We start from the raw sequence: 19027 nt of genomic DNA, 5'->3' as shown, positions 1-19027 counted from the left end.
AAGTGACCGAACGACCAGTTGCTATGATGCGCACTAACTACCAGGGGGCAGACACTCAACTCATGAGCTGTCCCCTGGTGGTCAGTGTGCTCCCACAGCCAACCTCCCACAGTCCGTCTCCCCAGCCGCCAGCCAACCTCCCGCGGTCCCTCCCTCCCCCACCCCCCCCATCAGTCCTGATCACCAGCCAGGCCGAGGGACCCCACCTGTGCACGAATTCGTGCACTGGGCCTCTAGTTTGATTATATAGCCTCTCTGTCCATATACAAAGTATTTGATTTTTCTTCAGCACTTTGACTTAGCAAAGGAACAGATATCTGAGAAGCCTTAATTTTTAATCCCTCTTCACCTTCTTTTACTGTTTTAGCACCACATTAAATATCAGCATTTGCTGAAGAAGAAATACGTATGCCCTCATCCCTCCTGTGGGCGACTCTTCAGGCTCCAGAAGCAACTTCTGCGACATGCGAAACATCATACAGGTACTTTCAAAATAAAATTTTTCAGCAAGTATATAAATGCACTGTACTTTTAAGTGCAAGTGGTAATTATGTTCTTTTTCTAACATAAATCTTAGAAGAATCTATAGTCAAGTATGAGAGAAAGGTGGAAAAGTAAAATATAATGACATAAATTTTACAAGGGATGACCTGCCGAATCAGCATCTCTATTTAACAAGGTCTCTTGGTGGTTCCTATGTACATTCAAGCTTGAGAAAAACTTGGCTCTTCTCCCATACTTAATTTTAAAACTGTTTGGGATGGAATATAGGATTAATTTTGTTATTTTTTGCCTTTTAACTTATCCTTGTGTTTTCACTCTATTTGTAGTAATATTAAGTGAAAGGCATAGAAAATGTACTGGTCGCCGAAACCGGTTTGGCTCAGTGGATAGAGCGTCGGCCTGCGGACTCAAGGGTCCCAGGTTCGATTCCGGTCAAGGGCATGTGTCTTGGTTGCGGGCACGTCCCCGGTGGGGGGTGTGCAGGAGGCAGCTGATCGATGTTTCTAACTCTCTATCCCTCTCTCTTCCTCTCAGTAAAAAATCAATAAAATATATATTTAAAAAGAAAAAAAAAAAAGAAAATGTACTGGTCATTCATTCAACAAATGGTATTAAGCATCTGTTTGTGCACCCTCTTGTGAACCAAGTGATGAAGTAATTAAGTACGATGCTCCTTTGCCACATAGATTCCACACCATGTTATCAAATTCATCAAAAATCCTATGAAATTTGAAGGGCTTGTGAAATGACAGGGTGGTAGTTGAATGGTGTAGATGATGTGGAATAGGAGAATAAGGTAAATACAGGTTCTGTGCAGTATATTTGATAGAAGCAATTGTAGTCTATTGAGAGAAGTATAAATTGTTTATCTTGGGTAACATTTTTAAAGAATAAAATTCATGAAAAATGTAGTTACTGACTTGCCAAGCAATTTATCCAAGATCTGGATTGCTGGTAAAATTAAGATTAGGATTTTAGTTCTCATATATTCCCATTGAGTTGGTTTTTTAAAAAATAGGTCCTTACACTATTGAATGCATGGAGTTAAAAAAGAAACAAAACAGAACTGTATATTCTAAATTTTTGTTTATCCAATTTTTATATAATGAAAACAGTGTTGCTCTTACTCTGAAATTGACCTGCCCGATTATCTGCTTACTTATTGTAAACTAGGAAAAAAAATACTTAAAGGGTTTCTGAATGGAAAACGAACCACAATTTTTTCTTCCTAGATCAAAGGGATTATATCTGTGAATACTGTGCTCGGGCCTTCAAGAGTTCCCACAATCTGGCAGTGCACCGGATGATCCATACAGGCGAGAAGCCATTACAGTGAGTACTTATTTATTGGTAAACATCTAGGTGAGAAGTACATTTATTTACCCCACTTGAGGGTTAGCCCTTTATAAACACTTAAGCTTCTGCTATTCTTTACTTTTACCAAATTAGAGTGGGTATGGTTTGGGTGAGCCTACTTAGTGAACTTTTTCTTTTGTTGTTTAAACAAACAGAAGAAAAGAAGTCAGATTAGTGTTCCATCTGGTAACTTTTTCTAGTCTCTCACAAGAAGTATATGTTACTCTATTACTTATGTATGTGATCTCTAAATCACACCTGACTTTGAATAAGAACTCTTTATTTCTATATCTGATCAACCATTTTCTTTTCCTCTCCTTAGATGCGAGATCTGTGGATTCACTTGTCGGCAAAAGGCATCCCTTAATTGGCACATGAAGAAGCATGATGCAGACTCCTTCTACCAGTTCTCTTGCAATATCTGTGGCAAAAAATTTGAGAAGAAGGACAGCGTAGTGGCACACAAAGCAAAAAGCCACCCTGAGGTGCTGATTGCCGAAGCTCTGGCTGCCAATGCAGGCGCCCTCATCACCAGCACAGATATCTTAGGCACTAACCCAGAGTCTCTGACACAACCTGCAGATGGTCAGGGTCTTCCTCTTCTTCCTGAGCCCTTGGGAAACTCCACCTCTGGAGAGTGCCTCCTGCTAGAGGCTGAAGGGATGTCAAAATCATACTGTAGTGGGACGGAACGGGTGAGCCTGATGGCTGATGGGAAGATCTTTGTGGGAAGCAGCAGCAGTGGGGGCACTGAAGGGCTGGTCATGAACTCGGATATACTCGGTGCTACCACAGAGGTTCTGATTGAAGATTCAGACTCTACTGGACCTTAGTAGAAGGGAAGACTTTAGGCACTGGGACAGCTCAGACTTTGTATTTAAAAGATAAAAAGGACAAAAAAAAAAATTTAAAGCATTTAAGATCTAGTAAAATAACTGAAGGGCCTGCTCTTTCCAATGTGGATCACAGCACACACACATACATCCACTCTCCTCCCTCTTCTGTCCCCTTTATAAAATTGATGTTGCCTTTACCAGAAAGGTAGACAAAAAATACAAAGCTCTTAAAGCGAAGATTATCCTCATGCTAGGTTCCAGCCAGGCAGACTTCCTACTGATTAGCAGATTCCCTTTCCCAACCTGTAAATCTTACATGTTCTGGATCAGCTTTTAACTCTTAGTAGTATATACTGTCCTCAAAATCCCTTCTCCTCCTTTACTGCTGCCCTATGGTCTGGCTTCTACCCACTGCAGCACACTTACTCTCAAAGTATCATATAATTCTAATCTCTGGAGGCTGGCAGCTTGACTTGGCACTTTAGGGCCCCTTAGCAGGGTGAGCTGTTAAAACAGCACACATCTCTCACCCCCTTTTCCTCCGTTCCTCACCTGGTTTCAGAAAGGAAGGATACATACATGGGGACCACTTTGACCCCAGCACCTCAATCCTCCCAATACCTTTATATGGCTCTCAGTGGTGCTCACTTGCTTGGAAGCAGGCTCCCAACAGGGAGGGGGCTGCCCTTTACATGGTCTCTTTGACCATAGGACAGGGCTGCATATCAGTGAGACAGAAAAGTCCCAGTTTAATGGCAGAAATTTGCACTTTGAACATGTGTGTTTTTGTGTTGTGGAACCTGAGATTTCTTATTTATTAACGGAAAGTCTGATTTTTTTTTCTTTTTTTGTCTTTGTTGCTATATTTTGTGGGGCTGGGAGAGATTACATTATTCTGACATGGGGTCCTTTCCATAAGAGGTACTTTTGAAGGCAAGATATAGGGTTGAAGAAGCACAGCCAGCCTCTAAAATCATAGCTCTCCAGTGGCCTTTAAGCTGGTCCTCAGCACTAATAAAATCACTACAGTAGCTTAGTGCTTTTTCAGAAGCCTTTTTAGGGGAGAATGTTATATTTGTGGTCATTAGTGCTCTGTGAGTTTTTAGAACATTGAGATTTAGGAATTTTGAGGGGATGAGGAAGGTTGTTCAGGGTCTGAATTACAGATACAAGATTTTCTCTTGTGAATTTGTTTTTATTTTGTCCCCATCATTTCTTTATACATACCTCCCTATTGACCCAACTCTGGCCCCTTGCTTTGTTTTTGTTTTTGCTTTGCTTTATCATTGGCTCATTCCAGCTCCCAATTAGTGAAGGACACTGCCATTAGTGAAGGAATAGTCTAGGAGTCGTACAATTTTAAGTCAAAGAAAATTGCTCTGTTTTGTTTCCTAAGTTTAGTAACACTTCAGAAGAAAAAAGGCTCCAATAGACAAAATTAAGGTAATAATAGCTTTGGCTCCCACCTGAAATTCTGGGAATTACCATTTCCCTTGAAATAGGGATTTTCAAGGGATGGATTGCTTATTACTGTCCATGAGAGAGGCAGGTAATGTTTTTGTATAAGTTCTTAACTCCCAGAAGACAAAACCTATTTGGGCTCGTTTTTAGGGAATTAAAAGGGCAATTTTTGTCCTGTGTACCTCAGAAGCTGGAATTCAAGGCTTGCCCTATGCATTGTTTGTCAGAAATGTGCGATGGCTGTTGGAAAGAATGAAGTTTTGCTAAGAACAAAATAAGGAACAGCTTGTTTTTCACAAACACTAAAACTACAAAGTTTATCAATTTTCTCTTTGATTTTTTTTTCCCCAAGAAGAGGTTAACAAAATGTCATCTCTGAAATACTTGACCACCCACTAGTGCCCGTGGCTGGGATACCAGGGAGTGGGGAGTGAGGCACCTACAGTGCACAGTCTTAAATGCACTATTGTTTCTCTTCAGTGTGTGGCAGCATTGCCATCCCTCCAGTGTGGGGGTAGAAAGTGGAATAAGGATAGAAGGGATGTAGAATGTGCTTTCCTGCCCACAGTAAGGATTTGGAGTTGACTTTGGTATGTTGATTAGATACGAAAATATACATGACTGATTGGGTGGGTCTACAACAAAATTGTTCTCCCCTCCCCCCCATATAAGTCTATTTTGTACTGTTTCACTAGCTAACATCCATTCCCCATATTTACCTTTGTCTTCATTACATTTATTTTATCCTTTGTGTCCATAATTACATTTTTGGTAGGTAGTAATGAGATACTTTAGTCATGTACATGAAAGCAAACTGCATTAAAATAAATCTTTATGAGAATAGAGGTAAATATGTTCTCACACTCCTCTCCCTGTCAGAATTCTAATAATTGAAACTATCTGTTCTTTCTCCCTTTGTTGTCCTCTTCATAGCTACCATTTGCCTATAATATGCTTCAATAAATTATAGCAGTTTGCAATAAACAAGTATTTTTCATGGACTTTATCTTTTTCCTTTTGAGATGAGGATGCTAGCATAGGAAAGAATTGGTGTATGTACTGGGCCCTTTTTTCTGCTCTTCATGCTGTTTACTTCGTTGTCCTTCCAAGGAGCTCTTTTAATCTTAAAATTCTGCACTTCTTACTTTTAGTCAAATTCTGTTATCCTTTTCCTCCACTGCATATCCTCCATCTTGAATTGGCAATTCTAGATTCTGAAAATTTAGTTGAGATACAAGCATTATTTCTGTGCTTCCCCTTGTTTGATTGCCCAGGATTATTTTGCATAATTGAGACCTAATATGCTTCAGAAAGTTTAGATAAACACTGGCCAGGATTACTGGGAGTAAAAAAATATATATATATTAAGGTATGGAAAGGCATCCACATAGAGCACTTGAACCTCCTTTGTACTTGTTTGGAGAAAAAATATAAAGAGTGTATTAAATCTGAGGTTATTACAGTCTGGTTGTTTGAAATTCCATTTTTCTCTCCTGTCTTTTTCCCACTTTCCAATGTACTCAAGAAGATTGAAAAATTGTAATGGATCAATTTAAAATATTTTTATTTCCTAAAAGCCTTTTGCCTATTGTAATGTGCAGGACCCTTCTCCTTTTATGGGAGAGATAGGTAGTTACCTGAATCTAGGTTGAAAAGTTATGTAAAAAGAAATTATAATAATAAAAGGGATACTCTGCTTTTCAAATTCTTGTTTTCTCTTAATCTAGGTAAGACATATCCAAAATAAGTATGTAAAGAAGAAAATAAAAATGTCTTCATGGAAGCAACTGGTCTTCCTTGGTTGTACTGAGTGACAGTTGTCCCAGGGTGAAACAGTTGATGCAGCTAAATAAGAAAACCAGGTGCCCTTGGAGCAGGCTTTATGTGGCAGATACTGTTTGCTCTGTGGAAAATCGGGGGGTGGGGTTAACTTTTGACTGTTTAGTTCTTGATTTATGATGCTGATATGCCATGTGATGAGCTGACAAAGTACTAACTTTAAAAAAAAATAGTATCCTTTTATCTAAGTGAAAGGCTACTGTGACAGCCACCCATGCTTCATTTCTTTCTCTCTTGTTTTCCTCTTATTTACCTATGGACATTTGCACCTGAGAAGGCATGTTTCAATTTAGAGGCAATGTCTATGATAGGAAATAGTGAAAGCTAATTAATTCATTTGCAGTTGAGACTTGCAACTTCTGCCAGTTAGCACCATCCTCTAACCTGCTGAGTTAAGTGCAATAGAATAGCAACTCTACAGCTGCTTTGAAACTCTTTTGCCCTCATTTCAAAGCCCAACTCATCTTATTTTGTTAAGAAGCATGTGGTATACTGCGATAAGGAAGAAAAAGAAAAACATGTTGTCACTTGAGTGAGACTGCCTTAGTAATGTTACCATGTCAGGGTTGGGTGTTGACTGTCCTTTGGAAAAGAACAGGCCTAAACAGTATCTTCTTCATCCTGTAGCTATGAGGAAGGCACTGTGATTGAGATCAGAGATGACTTCTTAGCTCATTTTTAATCAAATGTAAGTTAACTTTAAATACACAGCAAAAGGATGGGAGTAAAAAGAAGCTGTATATTTTAAAGGACCTTTTTCACATAAACTTTGTTTATGTAAGATGAGGTAAATAATACTTATCTCAGAATCATTCTGAAGATCAAAGGCTTTACAGCCTTGAGCAGTGCCTGGCCCAGGATAGGTACTTAATAAATGGCAGCTATATCAGTAATAATGCTGTAATATTGAAGACTACCAGGCCAAAAAGAAAAAGAAAAGGACATAGCACAAGGGAGAGTGTAATAAAATGAACTGATATGTGTATATAAAATAGATTACATTAGGTATCATGAGGATTAGTGTGATAGTGACCTTGTTGCTAAGTGCAAAAGCAAAACAATGACATAAAAACAAGTAGGCTAGGCACTCAGTGGAGGAGAGAGATGGAGGCAGACGCTGCAGGAAAAAAGCTGAGTAAAAGGGGCCTTTGATTCCACAGGCACAAAAATCCACAGCCAGGAATTTGCTGCCACCTCTGAGTCAGGCAGGGGGTGGGGGTAGGGAACGCCATTCCATTAGAGAATGCCCAGTGGATTTAGTCTGAGTGTCACATTTCTTATTTGGAACAGTGTAGACAGAAACAAACTCAGCTCACTTGTTTCCTGGGACAGTTGAGTTAGGGGATGGCTTTCGCAGAGCACTCATCGCTGACCCCTCACCGTCGGGATCTCTGTAGCCGCTCCATCTGGCTAGCAAGAAAGATTCGTTCAGACCTGACGGCTCTTATGGAATCTTATGTAAGTTGCCTATTTTGCTGTTGTCTATTTTGACTTCATCTATTCTGATCCAACCCTTTACCATCATGCTTCAGCCCCATTTCCAATTATGAAAGCCCTAATACAGTCAGTTGTATAGTGGGCACATATCACTTGACATGGCCCCTATCCTTAAGGAAACTTACATGAGTTTATTTCCTTTCTCTAGTTTTTTTAGGAGATTTGTTCCTGAGTAAGAAAATATCCATGGGTCGCTAGGTAGGGTTGGCTATATGTCTTGGAGGCTGTTCCTAATTTGATTGCCTACAATCTGAATTCTACCAGAATAGATTAACCATGAGCCCCCTAAGATTGGGTTCGTCATATAGGTTGTTCTGAATTTTTGAACTATGTAAATGAAAGGCAGAGTAAGGTTTATAGGATTGGGGGAAGTGCAGTGTAAACCAAATCAATTTCTCCTATATAATATTAGCCACCCACTTTTTAATTAAACACATCAAAAGTGTTTCTGGAGTGCCCTGGCTTGATGGTTTGGCGCATTGTCCCATGCACCAGAAGGTTGAGGGTTCCATTCCTGGTCAGGGTATACCTAGCTTTCAGGGTTGATCCCCAGTCGGGGCATGTACAGGAGGCAACCAATCGATGTGTCTCACATTGATGTGTCTCTCCTTCCATTCCTCCCTCTCTAAAATCAATATAAAAGGAAAAATGTATTTCTGGATCTAAACAGAAAGGTCACCTACACTATCAAGAGCGTTTCCTAGAAGATTCTCTGGGGAGTATTATATTCTTAAAGCCTTAACCATGGGTTCCAGATTGGTTTTCTGATAGTGGAAGATTCTCTACCTAAGAATTGCTGTGAAAACACTCCAGACCCTTGGAGAGTATCTGCACAGCCCCACTAGTTTTTCCAAATGATTTCCACTGAATCCTCTAAAGCAGTGGTCGCCAACTTTTCGGACCTCACGGACCACCAGTTGGCGATGGCTGCTCTAAAGGATTGTCCTCACTACGGAGAGTGGGCAATAGAGAAGAGACAATTAGAAAAATCCTATGGCTACATTCTAGGGCTTCCTCGCTGTGGCCAGTGTCTTCAAGTATGTTTAAAATACTTTAAAACTTCAGTATGATTAAAATGCCCAGGAGGAAGTTTGAAGTGGGAAGGAAAAGTTACTCCAGACAGTGGTTTTCAACCTTGAAAACCTAAGGAAAATGGCAGAGTCTCCCAAGAAAAATAAACAGGTAGTCAAAGCAATTTGTATAATTTCAGGGACAGTATCTCCCGAAAGTCCAATCATGGACCCTGAATCAAGAGTTTCTGTTCTACATTTTATTTTCTTTATCATTTGGGTCCATGACCAGGGAGGTGAATAAGATTTTATATGAGATTTAGGGGTTATTTAATTGAGAATGTGATGTTTTTCTGTATCCTTGGCCAGGTGAAACATCAGGGTCTGAACAAGGACATGGACCTGGATTCTGTGGATGGTGTGCCAATGGCAAGCACTGATCGGTGGAGTGAGCTGTCTGAGGCAGAGCGACTCCTAGAGAACCTCCAAGCTTATCGTACCTTCCATGGTATGTTGATCAGGCTTTTAGATGACCAACGGATGCATTTTACTCCAGCTAACAGTGACTTCCATCAAGCAATACATACCCTTCTACTCCAAGTTGCTGCCTTTGCTTACCAGCTGGAGGAATTAATGACGCTCCTGGAACTCAAGATCCCCCCCAGTGAGGCTGATGCGATGCCTGAAATTGTTGGAGACGGTGGTCTCTTTGAAAAGAAGCTGTGGGGCCTAAAGGTGCTCCAAGAGCTTTCCCAGTGGACAGTGAGGTCCATCCATGACCTTCGTGTCATTTCTTCTCATCAGACTGGGATCTCAGCACATGAAAGCCGGTATATTACTAATGACAAGAAAATATAGCAGTTAGTCCGACTGGAGTGGCTCAGTTGGTTGAGCGTCATCTTGTGCACTAAAATGTTGCTGATTTGATTCCTGGTCAGGGCACATATCTGGGTTGCTGGTTCAATCCCTGGTTGGGGCACATATAGAAAGAAGGCAGCTGATTGAAGTTCTCTCTCTTTCTCTCTCTCTCTCTCTCTCTCTCTCTCTCTCTCTCTCTTTCTCTCTCTCTCTCTCTCTCTCTCTCTCTCTCTCTCTCTCTCTCTCTCTCTGTTTCTCTCTCTTCTCTCTCTCTCTCTGTCTTTCCTTCCCTTCGTCTCTGCCTCCCTTCCTCTCTCTAAGCATGTCCTTGGGTGAAGATCAATAACAACAACAAAAGTAGCAGTTACCCATCTCTTTCTTCCTTTCTTTTCTAATGGAATATTTATAGTTTTCTGAGGCCTCACTTTCCCATTCTTAAGTTTTTTAAAACCTTTGAGACCACAGGCATTTTCATCGAGTAGGGTTGGAGAACTGGACAAATGGGAATGCAGGTTTAATTGGGAGGATGGAGGTGATGCTGGGGCCGTATGGGAACGGGGCAGGGGCGCCATTGTTCCACCTCAGTGCTCTAACCTTTCTACCCACTAAGTAACCTCTACAGACATTTTGACATTTAACAGCCTCATAGGCCACGTATATTTTTAACTCTAGTTCTGGAAGACTCTACTAAGAGGACTGACTATACCAGGAAATTAAGAATCATGGACTCTATCCAATTCAAACTCTTGGATAATAAAAATAGTTACTAACACTTATTGAGTATCTACTATATTGAAGCAATATGCCAGGGGCTTTATGTATATTACCATTTTCACAACCATGATGAGGGACGTGGTGTTATTCCCATTTGGCAGATGAGGTAACAGGCTCACAGAAACATATAATTTATTTGAGATGACCCACCTAGCAAATGGTACACTAAGTTTGAACCCAGATCTTTCTGACTTAAGAGCCTCTATGCCCTTCGCTTAGAGGCCTGATATGAACCTCTATCACTGTACCTTTGCCACAGAGGGTTGGAAAATGGATCCATGGAGTATATCCCTAGCACTGAACAAACAACCACTTTACGGTAGTCCCACTATCTGCAGTTTCACTTTCCATGGTTTTAGTTATCCATGGTCAACTGCAGTACAAAAATATTAAATGGAAAATTCCAGAAATAAGCAATTTATAAGTTTCAAGCTGTGTGCTGTCCTGAGTACTGTGATGAAATCTCATGCAGCCTGCTCCATCCCACCCTGGACATGAATCATTCCTTTGTCCAGGGTGGCCACGCTGTATACACTGACCCTCCCATTAGTCAGTTAGCCATCTCAGTTATCAGAGAGAGATCACATTCACTTAACGTTTATTACAGGCTATTGTTATAATTGTTTTATTCTTCGTTATTGTTCATCTTTTATTGTTAAGAAAAAACAGGGTTCTCTACTATCTGCATTTCAGGCATCTTCTGGAGGTCTTGGATGTCTCCCCATAGATGAGGGGGACTACTGTACATGTCCTGCAGGGCACAATGTTAGTGTCAATGTTGTCCATACTTGTCAAAGAAGAGAGCAGTAGAGCTGTTAAGATTCTGCTTGGGGAAAAGATTAGGCTCACCTAACTTCTAAACTTGGGAAGCTGGGGGTGTGCGGTAATGCTTCATGCTTCCAAGTGTCCAATGTTGGTGAGTTCGGGGTTGAGCATACATTTATTGTAATCAGCAATGCTGCAATACAGTTACGAACCCAAGCATTCATGGACGATGGGGGGAATACTGCTCAGGTTAAAAAGTCACGGAACTACTTCACTACACATTCTCTGGACTTAGTCATGAGGAGAGGGTGAGGCCCACTCTGTCCCCAGTGGGAGAGCCAGTGCTACTAAAACAATACACAGCAAAGCCTCCATGCTTCACAACAAAGCGGAAGCACTCTGTGTTTAATGTCCTTGAGAGAAAGAGTAGGACAAGTGCCCACCAGTAAACGAGGGCATTAATGGAAAAGTTCACTGGCAGTTGGGCCTATGAACTAGTACAAATGGGAATCCAAAAGTTCTCAGGTAGGTGTATCATTTCATAACCCCAATCAATTAAGACGCAAGACCTTGGATTGGGGGTCCAAATAAATTTCATTTACCTATTTGAGGTTTTCTTGTGTTCTTAAATGGGCCATGAGTCAGAGAGAGCTAGTTCACATAGATTGCATGAGGTGGAATGGGTGACTTACCTTAGGACCTTTCCCACATGGGTGCATGAAGTCAATATTATGTGAAAACTCTGGTAGAAATTAAGGCAATACAAGGGAAGTAAGGCCCTGTTGTCTAGTATGGAAACAAGGTTGTATGCATATAAGAGATCAATACTAGGTTGGAGGTGTAAGGCATGGGTTTAAATGTTATGGAATTAAAGGAAGGAGCTCGCCCTTACCAGTTTGGCTTAGTGAATAAGAGTGTTGGCCTGCAGACTGAAGGGTCCTGGGTTTGATTCCGGTCAAGGGCATGTACCTTAGTTGCAGGCTTGATTCCCGGTGTAGGGTGTGCAGGAGGCAGCTGATGTTTCTCTCCCATTGATGTTTCTAACTCTATCCCTCTCCCTCTCTGTAAAAATCATTAAAATATGTTTTTAAAAAAGAAGGAGCTCAATGAGGACCAGAAATCACTTCTTCCTGGAGTGTTAGTTGTGTCTCAGTGGTTGGATGAGTACCAAATCAACAGAAATCATGACAGAAACAGTAAAAAGAAGAATGTGAGGCAATAATATCCATAGAGGACCAGCTACCCCCTTGAGGATTATTGTTTGGTTTTATTTCATTTGTGATTTTGGTGTAGATCGATAGTCCCCCAGTGAGTGCATAGAGGTTTATTTAATTCAAGCTTTTCCTATTTAAATTGTTTCTTCTGCTTACAAGCAGTATTTTTGATAAAGTGCTGCTTATTGACGTGAAGTTCTTAAGTTTATGTAGTATTTTGGGCTCTTTGTTTAATGGAGAAAGGTGACTAGAAAATTTCTTAATGGGAAATAAATAACATTACAAACTTGCTAAATCTGAAAGGCATGACCCCTCTTCAAGGGTTTTGCTTCTGTATTTGGATGTTGCAGCGCAGACACCTGCAGAAGTTTCAGGGATCCATGGAGCATGGCGTAAGCTCTGCTGAGTTGCACGTGAAGGAATGTTTATGCATAAGAGGCACATTTGAAGTGGCAGAGAGTCCAGAAAAGGTGTAAGTACTAACCACTGACTGGGGGGAAATAGGAGCAGGTCTGTTGAGTGCACCTCCAGCACTGTGCTTTGTATCATTTCTTCAAGAAACTCGCAGGAGGGGGAAATGAGCACTTAGCTATAATAATAAAGACATGAACATGCATGGGTCTGCATGTTAGACATCACATCATGCTCACCTGAAGTGGATGAAACAGACTGAATGAAGGGTTGACATTAAGCCAGGGCTATAGGTGCCTATTCTATAACAAAGGGAAAATGGTGACACTCCGAGTCTATATATTTTTAACCATCCACAATCCAAAAGAGATTTTTGATCTTTAGATTTCAACTCTTTTCCTCAGATCTGTATATGGATAGGATCTCTGGGGAAATAATATTTTTATATACATATAAACTATATATATATATAAGTATGTACATATAACGATATCCTATATGTGTGTATGATTAAAACGCACAAATTTAGTTTTTTGCCCCTAATCCTTATTTTGCAAAGAAGATTCCTTCCATCCCACTGTTTCCAGAAATGCTCCCTTCATGGGGAAAGAGACTGTTTTCCTGACTGTCAAAGAATCACATGTGTGAGAGTTGATAACTTCCTCCTGAGAGCCATTTGGAAAAGATTTGCAAATTAGTACAAACTTGAAGGCCAAGCATAGAATAAAATTAGCTTTAAGATAATCAAGTTTGAGGGAAGTGAGAGTTTTAATAAAAATGGAAAGTGTAAAGTCATAGCCCTGGTATGGCTGTTATTTCAGGCCGCTGTGGATTAAAGCCCAACGGATGACTCATCGTGGTGACTGCTGGTCAAACCATGAGAGGACAAGTAAATATTTCAGGGAGACATATCTGAAATGTTTAGAATGGTTTTTGTAAATCCTCACCTTGTGAAATAGCTGAGAATAAGGTGGTGATGGGGAAAGGAGCTTTCATCAGGATGAGAAAAGGGGTTGGTGAAGAGGAAAAGGAGAAAGAAAATAGAATTTGGATATAACTTCAATTATTGTGTGCATGGGTGTCTATGTGCATTAATGTGTGTCGCCAGCATTGTTTAGGCCAGGACATTTAAAAGAATGGTTTGGCCTCTTGTCTCATTCCACCTAGGCTTGAAGCCTCAGATTCAAGAATGAATCCTCTGATGATGGTACATTAAAAAAATGAATGTGACAAAAATTTCCTCTATCTGCTTAAAAGCTTCTATAGAGCTCAAAGGTCTACAGATAAATAAAGACAAAAAAATATAATTTGTTCTTTTGATGTAATGTGTGTGGGGCATGAGATAAGAAAATCCACATGCATGTGACTCTTATAGTACTTGGGTGGATCAATTTTGGGCAAATAGAAAATAAAAGATGCAGGAAAGGCTCACAATAAAGATCTCACCTCAGCAAGATCATGAGTTTGCTTCTTTTATTTCTGTATCTTTGGATGAACAAGAGGAATTTCAAGTGATTTCAACTTTGTAATCTTCCCAGCCAGGCCAGGCTCAATCAGGCGTGCTGGGTAAATCTCCATGAAGCCAGGCCCTTGGGTAAATCTCTGCAGGCCACTCAGCTTAGAAAAGGCAGACTGCCCTTATACCCGCCAGCTGGCTTGCAGATGGGGAAGGTTTTCTTTAATATGGTTTAATCTCAAGTATTTGAACTCCAATCAAACCTTTCAAAGACAGAAGAACTCTTGACTACCTCATTTCTGGTCAGTTTGAGGATAGAAACTGAGTTGTGGAAAATCGCATAGGGGAAAATATGAAAAGTTGCTAATAGATTCTGTGTTTTCATCTACCTGTTTAAGGTGGCATAATATGAGTACTGCATTTACTTATGTCAGGCATCTCTACACTATTTCATGTCATTTAATCCTCTGAGATACGATCTCTCTTTCACAATGAGGGGAATGAGAATGAACACTACTGATCTAAGCCCCCTGCTCCAGTGCTATCTGATAGGACTGCAGTTTTAGTTCTGTCTCCGAAGGTCACTCCACCCCACTGCCATGGAACACCTAGTAACTGAGGTCATCTTATCCTGAAATTCACTTATTTTTGGACAAAGCCAGTGCCTACTTGTACCAAATCTTGCTCTATGGCAAGTTCTATGAAGTCTCTAAACTTTGGGACAAGTCACTTTTTCTGAGCTTCCTCATGTATGAAACAGGACAAATACTATCTTCATAGGTCGTCACATGATTTAGACAAACTTGAGTATCTGAAAGTGCTTATAAATGACATACAAACATCCAGTGTATTTAAGGTCTGGAATAGCTTGGATTAATGTAAGACTTCAGACTGAGGAGAGAGTTCTGTAAGTTTCTCAGAGAAATACCAGCTGTTTCCCAGGATCCATCTGGTCACAGCCTAGACTTACACTCTGCCCTGAGTGTGGGCCTTTGGCCACTAGAGACTGACCCAGTCTCACACAGCCTCCAGGAGTCATCTGCCTGTGAAGAGTTGAGACTCAGGCTGTTCACTACACCCAGAAGATGGCTTTCACAATAGGCGGGTCAGACAAGTTCTGGAGAAGCCTGGCAGGCTCTTTGGATAGCCAAGGAAACATGCAAACCAAGGCACCACCCAGGATGTGTTAAAGCCTGCATTTGGACGTATAGCTGTCCTGCCATATGTCAGCACCCTCCTGTTAATACAGGAAGGAACTCAAACTTCATTTATTTCTACCCCAACATTAAACACAGCACAATGGAGTCAGAAAGGTTCAGTAATCCGTTCCAGTGTCCCAACTAGAAAATAGAAGAATAAGAACTTAGTCCGGGACATTCCCTCCCCACTGCACCTTCCTGCTTCCCCGTTAGACCAACTTCATCTTAGGAAACATTGGGTATCTCTGTTTACATTCTTTTTACTCTTCACCCAGTGCTCTCTAGCATCCTTATCTCCAATCAGCCTTTGGGAGCCTGGGAATAGCAACTCAACACAAACTCTACTTTAACCAAGATACTAAAATGATTGACATTATGAAAGTTGAGCATTCTTGCTCTGACTAGCCTGGGAACTTAAACTTTTTGAACTTTTCAGTCCTGTAGATAACTCTCATAATACTCCCTAAAGGATGCACGTATCCAGACCTCCTGACATCTATCACCAGACTGCCCAACATTTGACTAATAACCGTCCTGGACCAATCCTAGGGCTAAGAATATAGGACTGATTATTCTCAACAATGCACTTTTTAGTAAAAAAAACCCTTAACTTTTCTTTTTTGGAACACTTTGGGTTTTTGCCTAGCTGTGTTCCAAGTTGGCAAACTCTAAGACCCTTGAATAAATCTTTATCATTTATTTCTAGCCAAAGCCTCCAAACTCTTCACATCCTTTTGACATATATGGTGTCAGTATCATGGAATCTGGTGCTGCCGCTGGATTCCAGCAAGGTTACCTTCTTGAGCCTTTGGTGCTCAGTCAGCTTCCTGACTGCTTCAGGATTCCAGTGGTGAGTTCTATTGGTTCAGAGCTTTAATTCTTGGCTCCTCTGATACTGGTTCTAGTAACGGGTGCCCTCTTTCTAAGTCTGTTTATGGAATGACAACGACATTCATTCATTCTACAATGCCAGCTGATTTTATAGGCTGTCCTCTGCTAAATATTTGCCTTGATGGACTTCTGATAAGGACAGTTTGAAATTACAGTGGCCACTTTGGGTATCTTTTGAGATTCTGAAATTAATATGTTTACATGCACAATTAGAAAATCTTAGCTCTGCTAAACAAGCTGAGTGATATTTAGAGGCCCCTAAGAAATTCAATGGTTCAAAGATAGCCTCCCTTCAAGAAACAAATTTGAAACTAAAAAGCAAATTCTAGACTAAACAAAAAGAAATCTAAACTCACTTATTATTGTGCAACTTCCTTGGCCAACCAATAAGAAAAAGATTTCATAGGGGAGCACCCAGGCATAAGTTCTATAAACCTGTTTTCCAGGCCCACTCCCACTCCCAAAACTAATGAGCTTGCAGATAAACTCCCTGGGGCTTTTGACTGACATCCCTTTTGTCTTTTTTTGCCCAGCTGTGACACCTTTCAGGAGAATTTATCTTTAAGAAAAATTTTTTTTTTTAATTTATTGATTTGAGAGAGAAAGGGAGAGAGAGAAAAACATCAAATTGTTATTCCACTCATTTATGCTTTCATTGGTTGATACTTGTATGTGCCCTGTCTAAGGATCGAACCCACAACCTTGGTATATCAGGACGATGCTCTAACCAACTGAGCTATCTGACCAGGGCCAAAACTTATATTTAACATGGATTTTCATCCTCTAAAAGTCCCCAAAAGCTCCTTCCTAAGGAACTCTAGAAAATATTTTGGTCCCGCCTCATCTTTCTTTTGAGTAAAACCAACCAACTTAGTCAAAATAATTTAAAATTCTAACAGCCATTAAATAAAAACTTTAATTTCACCTCCAGGGCCCTTCCTTAGAGAGGGAATCCTAAACCTCTTGGGGATGATGGAATGTATTCTTTGATTTGCAGAAGCTTCTTAAAAAACAAACTTACTGTAAAAAACAGCTCTAGAAGAATCCCAAAATAACTTTGGTCATCTGAGCAGGTAATGAAAAGCAAGAATCTCCTGTAATAGGCTAATAAAAAAATTAAAGATGTGAGAAGTACCTAAAACAAAAGGCTGTAAGACCAATTGGGTTTTATCCTGTCTTTCCCAGGGATAGCTGTTGCCTGTGCCCTAAAGGCTTGGCTTGACTTTTTGCCTGCCTGGTGTTATCGAACAGAAAGAGTTCATCCACCCAGGGCTGAGAGAGCCAAACACTAGGCACCGAGAAATATTGCAGTGGAGAAATATTGGCTATTTATTTATGAATGGCACCATCCAGCAGAACGGGAAGCTAATACTCAAAGCCCAAACTCCCCGATGGCCTTTAGGTAATAGATTGTATAGGGCAAAATCACAAGTCACCATGGGTTCGAGATTCGGGTTGTTGAGAGCTGATTGATCAGAAGTGAGGTAAGGATAGTTAATCATTTCTTCAGGTCTTGAGGACAGTTCTAAGGTCTGTTTCAGTGTCCCTCTGTTGGGAAGTAGCCAGAGGGTCATTCCACCTCAGGGCTCAGGAGCTGAAATATAACTTAGGTCAAGATGTTATCTTTAGCCTGCAGAGGTCCTGACCATGGGACCATTAGTCAAGTCCAGGCACTGTCTTCTGCTGCCTGGGGGTCGCTGATGAGCAGGGGGCAACGTTAGGTCTCTAAGGGTTATAGAAGGAAAAAGAGAGAGATGGTTTCTAGAGCTAAAATTTAAATTTAGAATTTAAAACTAAATTTAATGGAAGTCATAGGACCCTCAGTTTCACTGGGAGGAGCAGGCTGTCAATTATTTATTTATTTATTTATTTATTTATTTATATTTTTAATATATTTTATTGATTTTTTACAGAGAGGAAGAGAGAGGGATAGAGAGTTAGAAACATCGATGAGAGAGAAACATTGATCAGCTGCCTCTTGCACACCCCCTACTGGGGATGTGCCCGCAACCAAGGTACATGCCCTTGACTGGAATCGAACCTGGGACCCTTGAGTCCACAGGCCGACGCTCTATCTGCTGAGCCAAACCGGTTTCAGCCAATTATTTCTTTCGGCTCTCAGAGGAAATAACCCTAGAAGACAAGGACCTGCACATCCTCTAGAGTCCATGCAATTATTTAATATAGCCAGAAATATTTAGTTATGCTGAAATCTGACAGATTTGAAAGGATTTGATAACTTTTGATCAGAAATTTGGCAAAATTGGAAGCTAAAAATGCAAAGCCTAGAACAACAAACCTCTCTCTTTCTCCCTCTCACTCTAAAATCAATAAATAAAATTTAAAAATATATGGAGGAAGGAGTGGGGTGAGGAATAGCTGGGAATTGTATTAAGTTCTATATGAAGACTGGGCTCTACTGTAAGGGCCTTGAATTTTAGATTCATTCTATAGGCGATGCGAAAGCATTCACGGTTTTAGTTTTATTTTTTTAAAATATATTTTTATTGATTTCAGAGAAGAAGGGAGAGGGAGATAGAGACATCAATGATGAGAGAGAATCATTGACTGGCTGCGTCCTGCATGACCCCCCCCCCCCCCCCCCACCACACACACACACACACACACACACACACACACACACACACACACACACACACTGGTGATAGAGCCCTCAATCCAGGCATGTGCCCTTGGCTGGAATCAAACCCAGGACCCTTCAGTCTACAGGCCAACACTCTATCTACTGGCCAAACCAGTAGGGCCATTTACGGTTTTAGATCAGTGACCCTCTTATAGTCAGCGTAAAAGAGACCACAATAAGAAGGAAGGGGAAGGAAAGAAGGAAAAATCACCAGGGGTCAGGTCACTTCTGCCTTAGTCCTACAGGGAAATGCAAGGGTCCCTTGTCTAAATCCAAGCGCAGAGCCTCCTCTATCCCGACAGTCACCAGAGT

The 19027-nt window shown here is 40.7% G+C and overlaps 2 protein-coding genes across 6 annotated transcripts in view; both read left to right on the top strand.

The window, feature by feature from the left end:
• The window catches only part of ZFP91 (ZFP91 zinc finger protein, atypical E3 ubiquitin ligase), a 34399-nt gene extending 28780 nt beyond the window's left edge, over positions 1-5619 (top strand). For all 3 annotated transcript variants that reach the window (XM_054725302.1, XM_008148900.3, XM_054725301.1), the window contains 3 exons: positions 368-482; positions 1737-1836; positions 2183-5619. In XM_054725302.1, the coding sequence (XP_054581277.1) occupies positions 368-482; positions 1737-1836; positions 2183-2693 (726 nt within the window). In that variant the 3' untranslated portion in view covers positions 2694-5619. The remainder of the gene's footprint in view (positions 1-367; positions 483-1736; positions 1837-2182) is intronic.
• Positions 5620-5935: 316 nt separating this feature from the next.
• On the top strand, positions 5936-17200 carry CNTF (ciliary neurotrophic factor). 3 transcript variants are annotated; one of them, XM_054725304.1, is made up of 3 exons: positions 5936-7454; positions 8873-9333; positions 17003-17200. In XM_054725304.1, the coding sequence occupies exons 1-3, from the start codon at positions 7341-7343 to the stop codon at positions 17013-17015; spliced, it is 588 nt and encodes a 195-aa protein (XP_054581279.1). In that variant the 5' UTR covers positions 5936-7340; the 3' UTR covers positions 17016-17200. The 3 variants fall into 3 exon arrangements, with proteins under 3 accessions (XP_054581279.1, XP_054581278.1, XP_008147123.2); XM_054725303.1 differs by lacking the exon at positions 17003-17200 and adding an exon at positions 12465-13981; XM_008148901.3 differs by lacking the exon at positions 17003-17200 and having other exon boundaries at positions 8873-9559.
• Positions 17201-19027: the final 1827 nt, after the last annotated feature.

The sequence above is a fragment of the Eptesicus fuscus genome, chromosome 13 (genome assembly GCF_027574615.1).
Source record: "Eptesicus fuscus isolate TK198812 chromosome 13, DD_ASM_mEF_20220401, whole genome shotgun sequence".
In the NCBI taxonomy this organism is placed as follows: Eukaryota; Metazoa; Chordata; class Mammalia; order Chiroptera; family Vespertilionidae; genus Eptesicus; species Eptesicus fuscus.
Note: the sequence above shows the minus strand (reverse complement) of the source record. Positions and strands in the feature narration are given on the sequence as shown.